We start from the raw sequence: 18,653 nt of genomic DNA, 5'->3' as shown, positions 1-18,653 counted from the left end.
GTGGCTTCAGACACTTACCAACTGTGTGATTCTGGGAAAGACACTTAGCCTCATTTATCTCACTTTCCTCAACTATAAAATGAGCTAGAGGAAGAAATGGCAAACTATTCTAGTATCACTGCCAGGAAAACCCCAAATGGCATCACAAAGAATTAGAAATGACTAACCAAAAAAATGACTACCTAAGCCAAACACTAAACTGTGTTTTACAAGCATTACCTCATTAGATCATCTAACGATACACATGTAGCAATGAATATATGCAAAGAATTAGAATGAATCTAAAATAACAAAACAGCTTTATACAGGTAAAGACAACAGTATTAGAACTCAAAATGAGATGAATCCTCCAAAACATAATTGTAATGATAATGAAAATGTAGATTTAAAAAAAACCACATTTTTTTAGGGCATGAAGAACCATGAAAAGACAAGTCTGCTTCTTAACACAAATATCATCACTTTACTACTAGCTTACATTTAGGCAGTGCTTCAAAGTATTAAAACAACATTTTAAAAAATCCACTTACACAGAATGAAAGTAGAAGCTTTTTAAAGATGAAGTTTCTTAGCCTCAGAATTTAAGTGTATATCCTGATTCCTAGCTCTATGCTCATCCCACTATTTTCTACTGCTTCCCAAGTAAGAGAAGAGAATTCCCAAATATTTTTCTTTCCTAAGAATGGTCTTTGGTATTGAAAGGATATAACAAATACATTTAGAAGACAGTTGAAACTAAGGCCACATAATTTTAAAAAGAAGTCAAGCATCTGACATAAATTTGGTGTAGCAGAATGAATACTGCATGTTGAATGATACTAACATAATAAAAATAACTTTTTAGAAAATAAAAATATTTTAAGGTTTGCAAAATACTTTATAATTACTACCCTCAAAACAGTACTGGGATGCAAGTGGTATTATTATCTTTATTCTACAGATTAGGAAATTAAGGAAATAGAAATTGTAATTTACCCAGTCATATACCTACTAAGGACCTTGAGGTTAAATTTGAACCCAGATCTTTGCTCCAGGTCTACCACTTACCAAGTACCCTCCTAAAACTTCCTCTAAATCCCATATTTACCAAAATTCATTGTGTGTCCTTGGAAAAGTCACATTTTCTCTTTGTATCACTGAATTATGTCCCAGAATATTAAAAGAATTGGTATTAGAAGACATTATTCAGTTAGATTAAAATTTTTTTCCATGGAAAAATGTAGACTCCAAAAGATAGATCTATGAGGTTAAGGTTTAGTTAAAAACAAACAAACAAAAAACAACCTCTTGAAGCTTCTTATAAAATAGATTATGTGTCATTTCTTGGAAACATGGTAGTCACTGAGCATTCACATGTGATAATACAGAATGATTCATGCCATACACTCTTTAATTTTCTCTTCTCTGTTTCAAAGTTGCCTGAGGCACTAAGAATGATTTTTCACAAGGTCATTTACTCATATCATAAGGGAGGACTTGAACTCAGATTGTCCTAACCTTAAGGCTAGACAGCCTATTCATCTTAAGCTATCTTTTGTAATGTTCTGAAAGTAATCTTAAACTTCATCAGTGAACATGTTATCAAAAAAAAAATTAAATAAAAAAATAAAAAAACCCCAATAACTATTCCACTGAGTGCTATACTGTAGAGAACAAATACAGAATATAACATTTAAGTCTTAATTTAATACCTCATTGTAATGAACCAAAAGTGGAACATCTGTTTTAAAATTAGAAGAGGGGTACATCAAGGCTGAATATTGTTACTTTACTTATTTAACTTATTTGCAGGGTGCATCATGCACAATACTAGTTGGATGAATCAAAAGCCAGAATTAAGTTGTAGGAAGAAATATCAACGAATTCAGATATGCAGACAATACTATTCTGATGACAGAAAGTTTTTAAAAAAAACATAAAGGCTAAGAAGCCTCTTGAGAGTGAAAAAAGAGGGTATGAAAGTTGGCTTAAAGCTTAACATGAAATACAGAATAAAAGAAAACAAACATCACAGCAACTTACCCCATCACTTCCTGGCAAATAGAGGAAAAAGAAATGTTACCAGTTTCAGATTTTATATTCTTTGGTTCAAAGATCACTGCAGATGGCCAGAACTACAATCATGAAATGAAAAGACACTTGCTCCTTGGAAAGAATGATATGGCAAATATGGACAGCATACTAAAAAGCAGACATCACCTAGCTAACAGAGGTCTGATAATCAAACCTGTGATTTTTCCTGTAGTATGTGTGACTGAGAACTGGACTATAAGGACAACACTAGAAAAACAAAGCTTTTCAATTGTGGTGCTTGAAAAGATTTTCAAGTGTGCCTTAGACAGCAAGGAGATCAAAGTGGTCAATACAGAAAGAAATTAATTCAGACTGTTTATTGGAAAGCATTTTGAAATTAATTATTCCTCATTTTTCTAGAATGCATTGAGCAAATTTTGTTACTGAAAAAATACACAACTCAAATTTTGATTCATCTATTTCTTTTCAAAGTAAAATAATAGCAAAAACAAAAATAATCATAGAACCTAATACCAAATACTTGATACTAAAACTAAAATTTAAATACTTTGGCCACATAACAAGAAGACAGGATTCATTAGAAAAAACCCTTAATATTAGGAATATTGAAAGCAAAATTAGAATGGGACAGCAGAGGATGAGATGAATAGATAGTGTCATGGAAGCAAAGAGCAAGAAATTGGAGCTAATGGAGGACAGAAAAGCATGGTATGCTTTGGTCCATGGGGTCAATGAAAGTTGAACAGAGATGAATGACTGAACAAGAAGTGACAAACAAATACCTAGAGATGGGTAAAGAGTATAATGAAGTTGCCTTACATCATATGATAAAAATGGGGAATTTAGTCTGAAAAAGAAAGATTTTCAAAGACAAACAAAGAATTATATAATTTTAGAACTGAACTCTGGCTGAGTCACCATATTTTAAAAATGACAAAATTGAAGGCTGGTAAGTTAAATGACCATTTCAGTGTCATAAAATTAGGCAATGGCAGACTCTAGAGTTGTTTGGGAATCCTTAGCAGTATTTAAACAGAAAGAAAGAAATTATTTAAGTCAAGAGAATAGTGCTAGACTCAATAAGACTTTATAGGGGTAGATAGTAGTTCAATATAAAAATAAATTTAAGCACTAAAATAGAATTAACTGCTTTGTGGCATACTGCATACTAGAAGTAGGTAAACAAAGTATGTCCATCTATCAAAGATACAATTCCTACTGGATGTTCAAATCATGTAACTTCTAAATTCCCCTTTATTTCTTACATTCTATTTTTTTGGTTTAATTTTACTATTAATTTACTTTGAAAAGTATATTTTGTTTGTATATATATTGTTTTCAGTAATAAAATTTATTTTATGCATTTTAGAAAATTAAAGAATAATTAGTTTCAAAATGCATTCTTCCTAGTGTTATAATGGTAATAAAATTATGTTCATTCCTTCTTTTAAGATTATTTTTAGGATGCATCACTGGCCCTGGAGTCAAGAGGACCTTAGTTCAAATCTGGCAGCAGACATTTACTAGCTGTGTGAATTTGAGCAAATAACTTAGCCTCCCACCTCCCCAAAAAAATTGTTCTGAAAAGGATTGAGTGAGGAACAAAACTTTTTTTTTTCCTAATTAAAGAATTGTGATAGCTCTTATAAATAAAAATAGTTGATTTAGAGGTGAATGAGATCTTAGAAAGCATGTAATCAAACTTCTTTATTTTATAGACAAGCAAAATAAAGCAAAGATAAAGCAAAATAAAGTGACTTTTTTTTTTTTTTTTTTTTTTTAACATAACACTCAGTAAAGAACAAAGATTTAATCCAGGTCTTCTGATTTCAAAATCCCATAGAGCGTCATATAAATACAACTAAAGTAGTAAAGAACTACTACATAAGGACAATATTATTCTGAAAACTGGAGGTAAAAACTTTGAAAATGAAGATTCCTAAGACATATCTTTCAGGTAAAATAGTTTAAGTCCTTATTGGATTGGAAAGACAGGAAAAAAATTTTTTTTTTCTCAAAGTAGCTTAATAAAAGGATTTTTTTTTTCCTAAATGACAAATTATGTCATGTCAATGTATCTATGAACGTAAAATATGACTTGTACAATCTTACCATCATCATTCCTTTACTAATAGATTTCATGTTTATTTAACATGCAAGAAAAATCCCAGATGTTCTTGTAGAAGTTAATTGTGAACTCTAGATGGCGGACTTCCCTTTCATTTCATTCAAATTAAAATACTTTCCCTACATTTTCTCCATAATGATAATGGGGTGAAAAAATGGATTATTCATGGACATCCCTCATACATGAAAATACAAAATGCATAAAGATGTAGATAAAATTTTACTAAATAAACCGTTATTAAAACATCTAAAATTGAACTAAATGCCTTTGGACATTTTGATTCAATACAGTATACCGAATCCCTTGATAAAAAATAGATTTTGAGGGCACATACCAAACCTTAATTATATGGGGTTTGTACTCACATAAAAAAGATAATTCTATATACTTTATTTTACATTCTTTTTTTACCTTCCCCAATTTTCTCATCTACATGTGGAATTTGCCTTTTTTGCAAATTAAGAATTATCATCTCATGTCAATTACCACAAATTTTCTAGCATTAATCTAGTAGGAAAACTAAAATACTTCAAAATGTCATATTTTAGAAAAACAGCATTCAAGACTAAGAAAAAATGGATAATTTTTTGCTTATATAAATAGTACCATGTAGATAGTCCTCTTTATTACTTATGCATGTCGTACTCTCTCAAATTTATACTTGTAAATTGGGTCCCCAGAGTGAAGCTGCCTTCTCTTGTTCTAGGTATAAGCCTGGAGCTAGTCCAGAAACCACTACTTGTATATTTCCCATTAATAATCTGACAGCAACCACAATCAGCTTACAGCGATGCCATTTATTTTGATGGCAATAGTAAAAACAATAACTACAAAAAAGTGTCCACCAAAACCTAAGGTTCCTCCCCCCTCAAACACATATTATCTTTTTTAATTTTTAATTTTTTTGTTTATTTTTGTTTTTTATTAAAACGTTTTATTTATAAAACATATGCATGGGTAATTTTTCAACATCGATCCTTACAAAACCTTGTGTTGCAAATTTTCCCCTTCTTCCCCCCACCATTTCCCCTAGATGGCAGGTAATCCAATACATGGTAAATATGTCAAACACATATATGTGTTTGACCATTGGAACCATTAAAAGATTGGGCTTAGACATCTATCTATCTATTTTCATCTATATAATAATCAATAATAATAAATAGCATATATACGTAGGTTTAGTGTTCTTGTTTGGTTTTCTGGTGGTCTCTGAGCAGCCTTCCTTTCAGTAATCACCACAAGAATTGCCAGGTGTTAAAGTCCAAAAGTCTTTATTGTCTCCTTTGCCAGGTGCTTAGCTAGCTTTCTTGTGGCCTTCAGAAGGGATTTGGTTTCTGTGGAGAAAATGCAGGAGGGCAGGCCAGCCACCACAAGGTGTGAGATGAAGTGAGTCTGAGTCCAAAGGTTTGTGCTTCAGCCTCCAGCCACCCCAAAGGTGGATGATGGAATGAATCTGTCTCTGCCCCACTATGGCTTATATGCTCTACACTGAGTATAAAGCAATCATTATATCACTAGGAAACCATTATTTGTTGCAAGATTAAATCAATTATACTGAATTTGGAGAACTATTAATCACCATACTAAACTAGATTACCATTGTCTCATCAATTCCACTGACTTAATACCTTGTAAGAGTTCTGGCCCATAACATCTCCTGATTTCTTTTGTTTTAGAACATAAGTTGGTCACACTCTACCTGACTTCTAAAGGAGGTGAGAACCCTAAAAAGGAGGTGATCATGCCTTCCCTGACTCCTCAAAAAAGGGGTGAAAATACTATAAAAGGAGATGATCACACTTTCTCTGATGTCTCAGGAAGGGAGATGAAAACCAAAGGAAATGGGGAATCAAATCAGATTAGTGGGTCTGAAGAGTTTTACTTGAAACAGGTATACATAAATCCATCCACATGGGAGTTATTACATAAGCACATAGCAATATAATGTTCTCATTTATTGTCCTGACTCAGTTTCCCTAATTGTTCTGCTTCAGTTTATAATTGTTCTGCTCAGTCCTGGGAAACCACCCTTCTCTCTTAATCAGAATATTTGATAAGGATAAAAGATCTTATGTTTTAGGATGTCAGACTGCCTCTCCCCATCCCAAGCTATCAGAATATCAGATACCATCTTATCAAGATGCCTCTCCCCAGCTGCAGGATGCCTCCTCCTATTATGTCATCCTCCTCTCCAGTGGCTCACCCCACCCTATCAGATTCCTGTTCCTTCTCTCAGCACCCTGACTCCACCCCTGCCTCAGTCTACCTCCTTAGTCTAAGTCATGTGCATATAGGTCATTGAGAACTCACATTGCTAGCTGGATTCTTGGAGACGATAGTTTCATTCAGCCCTGGGACCAAATCATGGATCTATTTGGAACCAGCAAATCTCTCCCTTTTAAATAAATTATTAAATACTCTCAAATCACTATCTTGCCTCAGTTTCTCCAGCATTTCAAAAGCACAGGCTAGTAGTGATATAACAAACCACATGACTCAACACGAGGAATTATACATGTCCATAAGTCCTAGAAATAGTCCAAACCAATCTATTCATTACTTCATGTGTCAGGAAATCCAATTTTTCCTGCAAGTTTTGAAGTCCTGTATCAGTTTTATCATGTCTCAGGGAATCCAATGATTCCTGCTGGTTTTGAAGTTCTGTAACAGTCTCATTATCAACTATGCTCTTTCAGTTTCAAGGTTTTTGTCTCTTTTGCTGTCTCTCTCCAAGTGCTCATTGGCACCCAGATGATTCCTTTTCCATCAGTAGAAATATAAGCAGATCCTCTTCCCCAAGCAGTTAACCTATCTGGTCCCTTCCATTCACCACTTTCTGGATCTCTCTACATCACCTGGCAATTATCTAAGTATAGTGGAGATGTTCGCAATTGACACTGCCCTTCCATTAGCCAGAGCTAATGCATCTTTATAAAAAATTAAAAAATAATGGTATAGAAATCTAAATTTAGAAGTTCTCTAGGGTTACCTGGGATTCACCCATTCTTTTGTTTTTGGAGGAGCATCTTAATGTCCCTGTTACTCTTTTCTACTACATAGGATTATGTCAAAGGCACTTTACTGTACCTCTACTATTAAACACTTTAAAAGTATTATCTCATTTGATCTCACAACAACCTTGTAAGGCAAGATAGTTATTGCTATCTCCATTTTACAAATGAGGAAACTAAGGCAAACAATGGGTAGATGATTTGTTCAATCTCACAGTTAGTAAATACCTAAGAATGCATTTGAATCCAGGTTTTTCTGACTCCAGTCAAAGTACTCTTTTGTGCCACCTAGCTGTTTCTATTTAATTATCTATCCCAAAGGGGTGATATTGTCAGTTAATCAAATATTTTTTAGTTACTGTAAATTTTCTTGGTCAAAGGACTTTAATTCTCTCAAGCAGACTAAAGAATTTCTTCAAATATTGTTGTACAATTATAATAAAAGTTATTGACACTTATTTTACACTGGTTCTATACATCATGCTTATAATATTCTCTTCTCTAAATTGTAATCATTCTCTAGGAGCAAATTTCTTGGGGAGCTTCTGGAGGCAGCCTTGGCTTTAATTCAGTTTCAATAATCACCTCAAATGCAGCCAGGAGTTAAAGTCCAAATCCTTTATTGTGCACTTCAAAATTCTGAATCTTTTCCTGGGCTGGGTTAGCTTTCTTAGAGCTCTATCTCTCTCCTTGGTTCATGAAAACTCTTGTCTGAATATCTCCATCCAGCACAAAGGTGAAAGTTGGAATGACTTTTGACTCCTCCTCCCAGAGAGTGGGCTTGTGGGTGGGCTTGTGAATCTCCTGGAAGTCCATGAGCAGGCTTTTCCTTTCCTCTTTATATATGCTCTCTAAGGTTGTGAAGTCTAATGTGTGAACTAATGATTGAACTCCTTTAAAGGTGTGAATTAAGTACATTATCTTGTCTCAAGTTCTGGTCTATAACATCTCCTTGTAGGATCAGATCAATCATACTGAACCGTGCTAAATTAGATAATTATATCCATTCCAGTGACTTAGCACCTTGTAAGAATCCTAACACATGCTATTCTGTTATGGGTCTCATTTTGAAGTGAAGAAGAGAGCCCCTCTTTTACATGTCTATGGCTACTAACATGCAAAAGTACATAGAAAACAATTAGAGCACAGAGGTCTTGTTTCTAGTATTTTTTTGGTAAAGTGGCATGGTCTTAATGATATCCAAGATGCATTAAGGAGATATTTATATATAATTTTGCTATCAAATAATTTACGGAAATTGAAATGAAGATTCTCTACAACCACAGTAACCAACTATTTAAATTTTTTTTTCCCCAAAAAAAGTACCCATTTGTTTCTGCCTTTCCAAAGGCAAAACTTTCCAAGATACCATCAAATCCTATGGAACTTAAATTTTAAAAATAGCTTCAGGTACAGGATTTTGTTAAAGTTTGTTTGTTTTGACAATCTAAATAAATTAATCAACATAAAACTCTTGCTCTGATTCCTTCCTTATGACATGGAATTAAGTCTGAACTCTATGCCAGTCTATGCCAGTACAAATACTGTTAGGATTCTTACAAGGTGCTATCTAATTTAGCATGGTTCAGTATGATTGATCTGATCCTACAAGGAGATGTTTTGGGCCAGAACGAGGTACTAAGTGGAATTGAGGAGACAGTGGTTAAATCTAATTTAGCATTGATTTAATCCTACAACAAATAATGGTTTCCTAGTGATACAATGATTGATGTACACTCAGTGTATAGCATATAAGCAAAAAGTTTTCAGGGCCTAGAGGACAACCCCACTAAAGGACAAGCCCACTAGAGAAGAAGCCCACTCTTGGAGGCAGAGACAGATTAGTTTCATCTTCTACCTTTGTGCTGGCTGGGGACATTCCGAGGGAGCTGGAGGCTGAAGCTGGCAGAAGCAAAGGACTAGGGGTGAGAGCTCTTGGAACCAAGGAGAAAGAGACAGGCCTCTATTAAAGCTAGCCAGACCCCAGGAAAAGAGACAAGACTTTAAAGGAAAAAATAAAGGATTTGGACTTTAACTCGTGGCTACATTTGAGGGGATTATTACTCTGAACCAAAATGAAGGCTGCCTTCAGAAGCCCCCCAAGAAACCTGCTCCCAGAGAAGATTATATTTTAGAGAAGAACATTACAAAGTACAATATCTGGGAGTTTCTATCAAGATGGACATTCTTCAGGTGGGTCAGTCTGTTTCAATGAACTGATCAGAAGATGATTATTTGTTTTCTTGTTTATTTGCTACAGAAACACACCCTGTAAGGACCAAGCACACAACATACCATACACACATACACACACACACACACACACACACATACACACACACAAATATCCTCAGCCCTTTGTGTCTCCTTTTCATTTCCAAACCAGTATAGAAAATTTATGGAAAAGGGATCAAAGATATATATAATTCTTAGAGCACTTGTTTAAAATTTGACATGTATATATAGAGTTTAACATACAAAATAACCCCCCTTCCAAAAAAAAAAATCTTCTCTAAAGAAAACTGCTTGAAAACTACATTAGTACTGTATAAACTCCCAAATTCCATGACAACTCCATAGAAAGAATCCTGGGTTAATAGAAAATTGTTATTTAAGAAAAATCTATAAGATATATTCATAATTCAAACAGAATTCTTCTGTGGCCATGTCAGAAAGACTTTTTTAGTCAGATTAAGACCTTGAACAATTTCTCTTATTTGAACTTTTAAAGAATGGGTAAAGACATATTATTTCCTTATGGTTCTATTTCCTCTTTCTTAGATTTAATATAATATTATGACTCTTTACAACAACCTCTTCATTCCATAATAGAGGTAAAGATTTTACATGTTCTTTTTGTTTCTTTGTTTGGCTAACAAAGATATGATACTTTGGTCCCATAACCTCTTTCACTTGCGCTTAGCACTCAGCACAGGGCATTTGCCTATATAGGACACTTAATAAATATTAAATTTATTTGTTGAATCAGTAGTTAGAATCCCAAGTTGCATCATTAGAAGAAAAAAAATACAAAATAAAAAAGTAGGAACAATGAAAAGAAATTAAAGGCTAATAATCTGCCTCACTTTTGAGATGACCTTTAGATGAGATGTTTTTTCAATTCTAGATTCTGTCTAGAAAGTCATAGAAAATTCCATTTTAGAAATTGACTTCTAGGAGAAGTCACCAAGAAAAGGATGTTACTTCTTCTCTTTAGCTTTGCCTTGGATTTTATCAGCTACCAAAGTTTTTTTTTAAAACATCCCTCCATGAAATAGAAACTGCTTCAGTCTTGGTAGGAAGCAATTTAAAGTTAAATAACCTTAGTGTAAATGCTCACTGATTTTAAAGACATTTTAATGCTTTCATATGTAGAGTTTTTAAAGTCTGAGTGGCTTCCAGCCAGGGTTCAGAAACTGTTCTGTGCAAAGATAGAAATGATTCTTACCTGATATACAACCACAACCACTTCCTTCCTTTCCTTCAGAATATTCAATCATTTTCCATTTCAAAAACACCCTCCATGTACATATACACACCCAATCAATTCCTCTTTCTTCTGGTCTTTTAATTATCTTTGGGTTTTCTGTGAGTGGCTTAGGCTTATTACCAGAATTAATTTGTAGAACTTTTGGACAACTCTCACAGTAAAAAATAAACCAAAACAAAAGCAATATTTTGACTTTTGTTTTAGCAATTATTATATATGCATATATAAGGGGAGGGAGAAGAGAATGGGGGGTAATGGTAGAGTTTTTATCCTAACCTAATGAATATAATTACAGAAGGTTCTAACTGAATCAAAATATAAACTAGATATGAAGTGTACCTTAATCATTTTAAAGGAGCTAGCTATCTTGATCATTGGATGAAGGCAAAAAACACATAAGGAATGTGGTTTTTTTTTTTTTTTGATTTGTTGAAAGATTGTTATGAAAGTATAAAAGCCACAAGTATGTTTGAAACCAATCAGCACATACACCAGTAAAGTCATCAATACTCCAGAGGATCTAGGCTTTCCAACACATTAAGGAGGCAAAACCTTGTATCTATGCTGGAGGATAAAAAAGAAGGGGAGCAGTATATCAAGATGAAGTGTTACACTCCATTCCAACTACTCTACTGATAGTTTCATCCTGATCACACTGTATTCATACAGAAGCATGGAGAGACAGAAGGAAGACATACTAATGTACAACACAGATCCAGAGAGATAACCAAAGGAGCAAGATACCTCAAGAAGTATGAGAACAATACCACATGTGGAACAAAGAAAGGCTAATTAGGAATAATGAATTTACCATTACTTTTGCAGCACATGAACCTCACCACTGTTGTACTTTAAATTTATATACATTATCCCACAGACAGTGTGTATTTGTGGAAAAGTTTCTGCATGTTATCCTTTCTCTCTCTGCCATATATGCTTAACAAATTTCCATTCTAAAAAATTAATTAAGCCTGGCTGAAAAGCAATGGGAAACTCCACTTGGGAAGCACTGTTAGAAATTCCATCTCCTTAGATTTGCCTTTAGGAAAATAAGGTGGCAAAGTATTCTGCCATTCTCTAAGCCCTGTGGCAACTAATGCTTTTGATTCAGACTGACAGAATTTAGGACAGTGGCTGGCTTTAGCTTTAAAATACATTTCCAATGTAATCTGATCCAACAAGCTTTTTTTTTTTTTTTTTTTTTTAACCCCCTACAATGTGAAAGGCATTATTATAGATACTTGGGATTAAAAAAAAAACCACACCAAAACAAAACAAAACAAACAAAACAAACAAACAAGAAAACAAAATAAACAATCACTATCCTTCCAGGAGCATACATTCAACTTAAGCCATCACATCTCCATATTCATTTCTTTAATAAAAAAAAATAGACAACTATTTTAAAGAAATAGTGAAGGTTCGCCAGTTTACTTTTGCAAAATACTTCAAAATGTATAAAACAAGTAAATAATCAATCATGTAACTAATCTAGTCTGGTTTTTTTGTTGGTTTGTTTGTTTGTTTTAGCTGAGGCAATTGGGGTTAAGTTACTTGCCCAGGGTCACATATCTAGAAAGTGTTGTCTGAGATCAGATTTGAACCCCTCTTGACTTCAGGGCTGGTTTTATATATAAAGTTTAGGTTCTTCCCTCAATAATGAAATAGTGAATAGAAGTTAGCATAAACCTGATCATATCTCCTAGAATGATAATAATTAAGGAAACAGAGAGATGTATCTCCTGCCTTATACCCCTTTTCTTTTGAAGAGAGTAAAGTGGTCAAGCCTCTACCCTTACAATTTTCTACTTTCCCTCCTGAAAGGTAATAGTGTTTTCTGGAGAAGAGTGGGGGGAGAATAGGCTAAAGATGTCTAATGTGGCTCTCTTTCAGTTGTATCCCCACATTACACATAATATATAGGGCCTCACAAAACGTGGGACTTCTGGTACATAACTGAAAATATTTTGTAGATGTTAATGGACTTTAAGTCAATCAGCTTGTCAACTATAATTTATTAAGGATGGACTACATATCAGATATTTTGCTAGACATTGGGAGAACAAAAGGAACACCAAAAATTAATACAATTCTGAAATACTATTTCAAACTCATTAGACTACATAAAATGACCAAAAAAAAGGGGAAATGACAAATGCTGAAAGGCAAGTGGGAGCCAATGTTCTCATATTTTTAATTACTCTAAAATTATTTATATAGTAATGTCATTATTATTGAGGAAAATTTTGTTAATTAAAAATGCTCTTTGATGTTTAGTTTAAGTATAATTTTGCTTTGCATTTATAATATTAGTACATTTATTTAAAATTCAAACATAACTTAAAACTACTAGGAACATTATTTAGGCCTAATTTCTTCTTGGTTAGGCTAGATCATTTATAAATTTTCATTAGTCATTACATAATTCTAAACAGGGTGAGGGAATATGGAGAAAAATGCCTTAAAATGTACTTTAAAAAAAGATTTTAAAGTAATCTTATTGCACAGAAATGACATTTGAAGATTTAATGTTTTCCAGAAGAATACTATAATTGACATATTTTTAAAACAAGATCTTTCATTAAAGTGATTTCTTCAAGCAACCTATAGCGTCTAAGCTGGAACTCTAAAACTAAAACAAGTATTTGAACTCAAAGTACAATAATAAATACTTCCACTGTTTATATCTTACAGGATTGGTTAAAAAATAATTTTAAAAATATCTTTTCATCTAATGCCCTTAAAATGTGAGATGATCCATATTAACCTCATCAAAAACTAAATAAAATCTTTTAAAAATAAAGATAAGAACCTATAATATTTGCAGTTGTATAGGGAAACAATAGAGGTTTAATATTTCAGGCTACATAGAAAAAATGAAAAATAGGGCCGTGGTAGGTGTGAATACCCAGGAGAAGAACTGAGTTCAGATGTAGGAGAATGATTCATTTACAAATGTCACTGCCTTCAGAAGGGGTCAAAGTCTCCTGAAGAGATTCTAGTGCAGGAAGCTGTTTCTTCCATCTTTTCCCTTTCCCTTTCTGTACATACTGATTTAATTAATTGGGTAGTTAAATTGAATAAAAAAAAATTAAAGACTCGTCTAAAAATGAAATCATTGAAAATCAATATCCTAAACAAATGCCAGATTAACTGGAATGACAGCAGCAGTTTTGAGTCACCCTGTTTGCTATATACTGATTTACATATACAAAATAACTGCTGGCTACCATGCTTCTACTAATACTACTGGTATCTCATGGGATGAAAGAAACTATTATGCAAATGTCTACAGACAAAATGCTGGAGATAATTTTAACCATTTTAATGCAATAAAAATGTACAAAACGAAAAAAAATTTCAACCACTGAATAAAAATCTTTCAAAGGTTTAATCCTTCTCTATTGTTTTATTTTCTGAAAGTACAAATATCTGTTGATAGTTTGGTGAATGATTCTGGTGAACTTAGTCTGTTCTTTAGTCATTCTGCTTCAACCATGTGCAGAAAGGAACTCCTGATAACATGAGGAACATGCAGATATGGAAAAATCATGAAAATTCCATTGATTTTCTCTCTGTGTCTGCCCACCCTTTATAACCAATGCACATGGCATTCTTTTTCCCCCCAAAAAATGTATTGAAATTCATAGAATATTTCTTAGAAATTCCTGGCTAGAGGTTCTCATAATATCTGCAAACATTGATGAATAGGGACTGTGACTATAGAGAAAAATTAGGAATATGAATATTCTGGGCAGAATGTAATTCTGCTGATCATTTCTAGGGAAATTGTACCAGACATCCAAATGAAAATTGTTAGAAATAGAGAGGATTAAATAGAGAGGATTCATACAAATCAAATTTGAATCTTGAATAAACTCATCCTAACCACAATGATAATTTGAACCTTTGACCAGCAGATAAAATGCCTCAGAAAGATTCTTGTTCACAAATAGACATAAAAAGTCAGAAAAATATTGAATATTTTATTTGGATAACCTTTTTTATGGTGAAAGTACTTTCCTTCTCTGTTCAAAATAGCTCATGATCTCTCTTTAGGCTTTTATTTTTCCTTTTTGTACCTTTACCTTCTCAAATTCAAATACCAAGAGTTCCTTCTACATAAGTCTTTAGACACATACTATCTAGAAACACAGTATGCTTTTTAAAGGTTTCTTTTTTCTAATTTCAAAACGCTTTTAAATTGGTTGGGCAAAAATTATCCAAAGGAGATTAAAATTTTCAAAATAATTAAATTAGTTTTTCTATAGATAAAAAAATGTAATTATAAAATTAATATGTTCATATATTTTAAACAATGCAACTAACCCATCTATAATGTTAATTCTAATATAATTATAAATGAATAACTTTTAAAATCATGCAACTTAAAGTACTTTTAAATATGAAAGAACAAGGAATGAGTCCTCTAATGTCCCTTGATTTACTATCTACAAATTAAAAAAATATATATTCTTACATACTAGCAAAATATATCCCAACCTATTGGAGGTATGTTTTCTTCATGAAAATATGTCTTTGTTATTACAGAAAAGAATTTTCTAAAATGTGAAATAAGGAATAACAAAAAGACTTTGTTGAATAAATATATATATATGTATATATATATATACATACATATATATATATATACATACATATATATATACACATATATATATGTATGTATATATATATATGGGTTTTTTTGTTTTTTGTTTTTTGCTGAGGCAATTGGGGTTAAGTGACTTGCCCAGGGTCACACAGCTAGGGAGTGTTAAGTGTCTGAGGTCTGATTTGAACTCAGGTCCTCCTGAGTTCAGGGCTGGTGCTCTATCCATTGCACCAACTAGCTGCCCCAGTTAAAAATATTTGTAAGAAATAAAGAGAAGAAAGCAAAAACTGGAAATATTGCCAATGTAATTTATTATTTGTTGTTTATTTTTTTTAACTAAAATATTTTAAAAGTAATTCTGATTAAGCTGAGTAATGATTCCTTAGGAAATTTTAAAAGCAGTTTCATAATTTTATTTTACTAAAATAATGATAACTTATAGACACTCAAGACACCTGTAAATTTTTTTTTTTAAAGTACAAGAAATTTTAACACCAAAAGAAGTAGCAAATTGATTTTCTGGGCCACAATTAATGTTCATCATCAAAGCAAATATCCTCTTACCTTTTCCTAATTTCTGAATCCACAATAATCTGCCTCTTCTTTTGGGGAGGTGATGGTAGCGGCTCCTCTTTGGCATGTTTTACCAGGATTTCTTCCCTTGTGGTCACCATAGTTACAGTTTCCATTACAGTTGTCTGTGTTAGAGATGTCTGAGTGGTGGTGACAGCCTGTGAAATCTGTGAGAAGTATTGAAACAGAGGTCACACATTGCTAGAAAGACTGCTTAAAGTGGCAATAGAAAATAATGAGAAAGTGCTCCTACTTGTTGGTGGACTGACCTTATGTTAAAAAATAACATCATGTTGTATTTAAATCAAACTGTCTTGTGTGACTTAAGTTACTTTGGATAAAAAAAGTGGAGAAAGTTTTTATCGGTTAGAAATATAAGAAGTGTGTTTTTATTGGGAGTGGGGGAAATTCTAGTAAATCATTATCATTCCAAAATTGTGTATATTCTTTTGGTCATACCTATGTCTTTAACATGCAGATGAAAAACTGGGAATGGTCACCAATCATTAATTCAGGTGTCTACAGAAGCATCTCGCCATTTTTCTCAATTGTCAATGCTTAGAATTTGTTTTCCTTCCTCCCTTCCCTTTTACCTCACCAGTGCAGATCCCAATGATTCCTGGGAATCCCCCTTTTTTCCTTCATCCTTGTCTTATTCCTCACCACCACTCACTGTTAGTCCAGTTAGTTGGGGTGATTCTATGATACAAACACAGAGTACAGATACAGGTATAGAGTACAGACAGGAAAGGGGAAAGGAAATAAGGAAACACAGGCAAATCTCTGAAACTGCACCAGCTTATTGTTGCTATTACCCACAGTCTGAGCCCAAATCTCAGCGCTTGTAACAGAAGCCACCCTAGCTTCTACAATGCAGTACCCAGTACAAACACTATTTATGTGTTTGTCTGACATATAGGACTGAAATAGATAAGGGAGGACTGATAACTACAAAAAGATTTTTCTCTCTCAGGACTATATAGTTTAATGAGGGAAGAAAATAAAAAATAAGTAATTAAAATCAAGAAAGACAAATGCAAATTCTGAGAAATTTGTGAAGGAAGAAATAAAATTCAAGTGGTACACAAAGGGGATTTCACTTTTATGAAAGAGTATATTAAAATTGAGCCTTGAAAGAAGAGAAAGATTAATAGATGAAGGCATATAAAAAACCCAAAACTGATATAAAACAGTGATTATGTAATGAAATTAAAATACCAAAGAATAAGAGAGGTATGAAGGTGGAACGAAGGAAGTCAGAATGAAAAAAGAGAATGAAGAATGATTTGATTTGTTTGGGGAGTAATATGATGTGAAGCAAAGAATTAGGTTGGTGTCAGATTATAAGAAGGTTTAAAATACATAATAAATACTTCCAGCTTGATTTCCCTACAGAACTAAAGTGAAAAGATAGACTATTATTGAAACTTAAGTTTTCTCATTGTTACCAATATAAAAAATTCTCAGAAAATCTCAGAATAGCATTTGTTTTAGTCAGAGGAGAGAAAAACTGTGTTGGATTAAACAGGCAGTGAGTGTAAAAACTAAAATAGATGAACCAATCTCTGAGGTTAACTTCAACAATTTCCCTTTCTTAGAGCTCTACTTAGCCATTGGGCTTCCTTATGATAATATAACATTATACTTAAGGGACTCAATTCAATAGTATTGAGAGTATGGTAACTCTCCAATTTTTCATCATGGAAGGCACCTGGCACAGATCATAACTCTAAAAAATTAGCAAATGATTTTAAAGAGTTTTTGTGATCAAAAAGTTTATCACCCTATAACTAAACTGTTGATGAGCTTTTCCAAATTTAATTATTCTAGTTCTAAGATGACAAATCTGCATTTTGATAGTAGGTCTTTCTAATGTGGTAGCAGTTCCAAATTTTTTTTTTCTCTTAGAGATAACTAAAGTCAACTCCCCATACCAATAAGGCATCCAAAGAGGATTTAGTGATTAACTCCAAATAAAAATTAGGTTAAGTAATATTTTGCAGAATGTTCTGAGAACCCAACTACCATTTACAATATATTTTCCTGTGTTCTAAGCAACAGATTTAACAAGTTTTAGAAGATAATTTCTATACAAAATTTGGAGCTTCCTGTATAGTAAATGCAGAAGATATGATAATGCTAAATTTTTAAGAAATAAAATAACTTTTGTTTTGGTTAAATATTTCCAAGAATTTTTTTTTATGGTTTATCGCATTTTAATTAAAGGAAGGTTCTTTTAAATAGCATTGCTTTTGAATCAACAATATACTTATTATTGTATGTCATGTAATTTTTAATATTAATAAGAAATATAAATAAAATCATCCCTTTTTGAAAAGCAAATTATCTGTATCTCACTTTTAAAATAGCATGTTAACAACTAGCTAAAATTTCTAGTTGAAAGAATATAAAATAATTTAAATAAATTTATAGTAAAAGGTAATTATAAGTGACTTGCTATTACATTTGTGTGTCAAATCACAACTCCTGTGCTCAAATCAGTGAGTAATATAACTTAAATTATCACCTAGAAACCTTAGTGAGCTGATATTCATGCTCCATAACACCAGTCTTTGGACTGGTTGTAATTTAAAAGATGATAGTAAGGATAAACTTGTCTGTTATAAAGTAACCATTATGTTAAATGTTTCTAGGATCAAAAATTGTTACTATTTTTATATGATAGGGAAATAGAAAAGAATTCGTTTTTTTAGCTACATAATGTCAAAATGCATATATCATTAATAGAATTTTTAAAATTCAGGAAACACAAAAATATATATTTAATGCAACTCCTCA

The 18,653-nt window shown here is 32.6% G+C and overlaps 1 protein-coding gene across 1 annotated transcript in view; it reads right to left on the bottom strand.

The window, feature by feature from the left end:
• The window catches only part of DMD (dystrophin), a 2,117,885-nt gene that overhangs the window by 1,442,020 nt on the left and 657,212 nt on the right, over positions 1-18,653 (bottom strand). Inside the window, 1 exon segment of the mRNA XM_074300855.1 lies at positions 15,846-16,021. Coding sequence (XP_074156956.1) covers positions 15,846-16,021 — 176 coding nt within the window.

This window comes from Sminthopsis crassicaudata, chromosome 3 (assembly GCF_048593235.1).
Source record: "Sminthopsis crassicaudata isolate SCR6 chromosome 3, ASM4859323v1, whole genome shotgun sequence".
Taxonomy (NCBI): Eukaryota; Metazoa; Chordata; class Mammalia; order Dasyuromorphia; family Dasyuridae; genus Sminthopsis; species Sminthopsis crassicaudata.
Note: the sequence above shows the minus strand (reverse complement) of the source record. Positions and strands in the feature narration are given on the sequence as shown.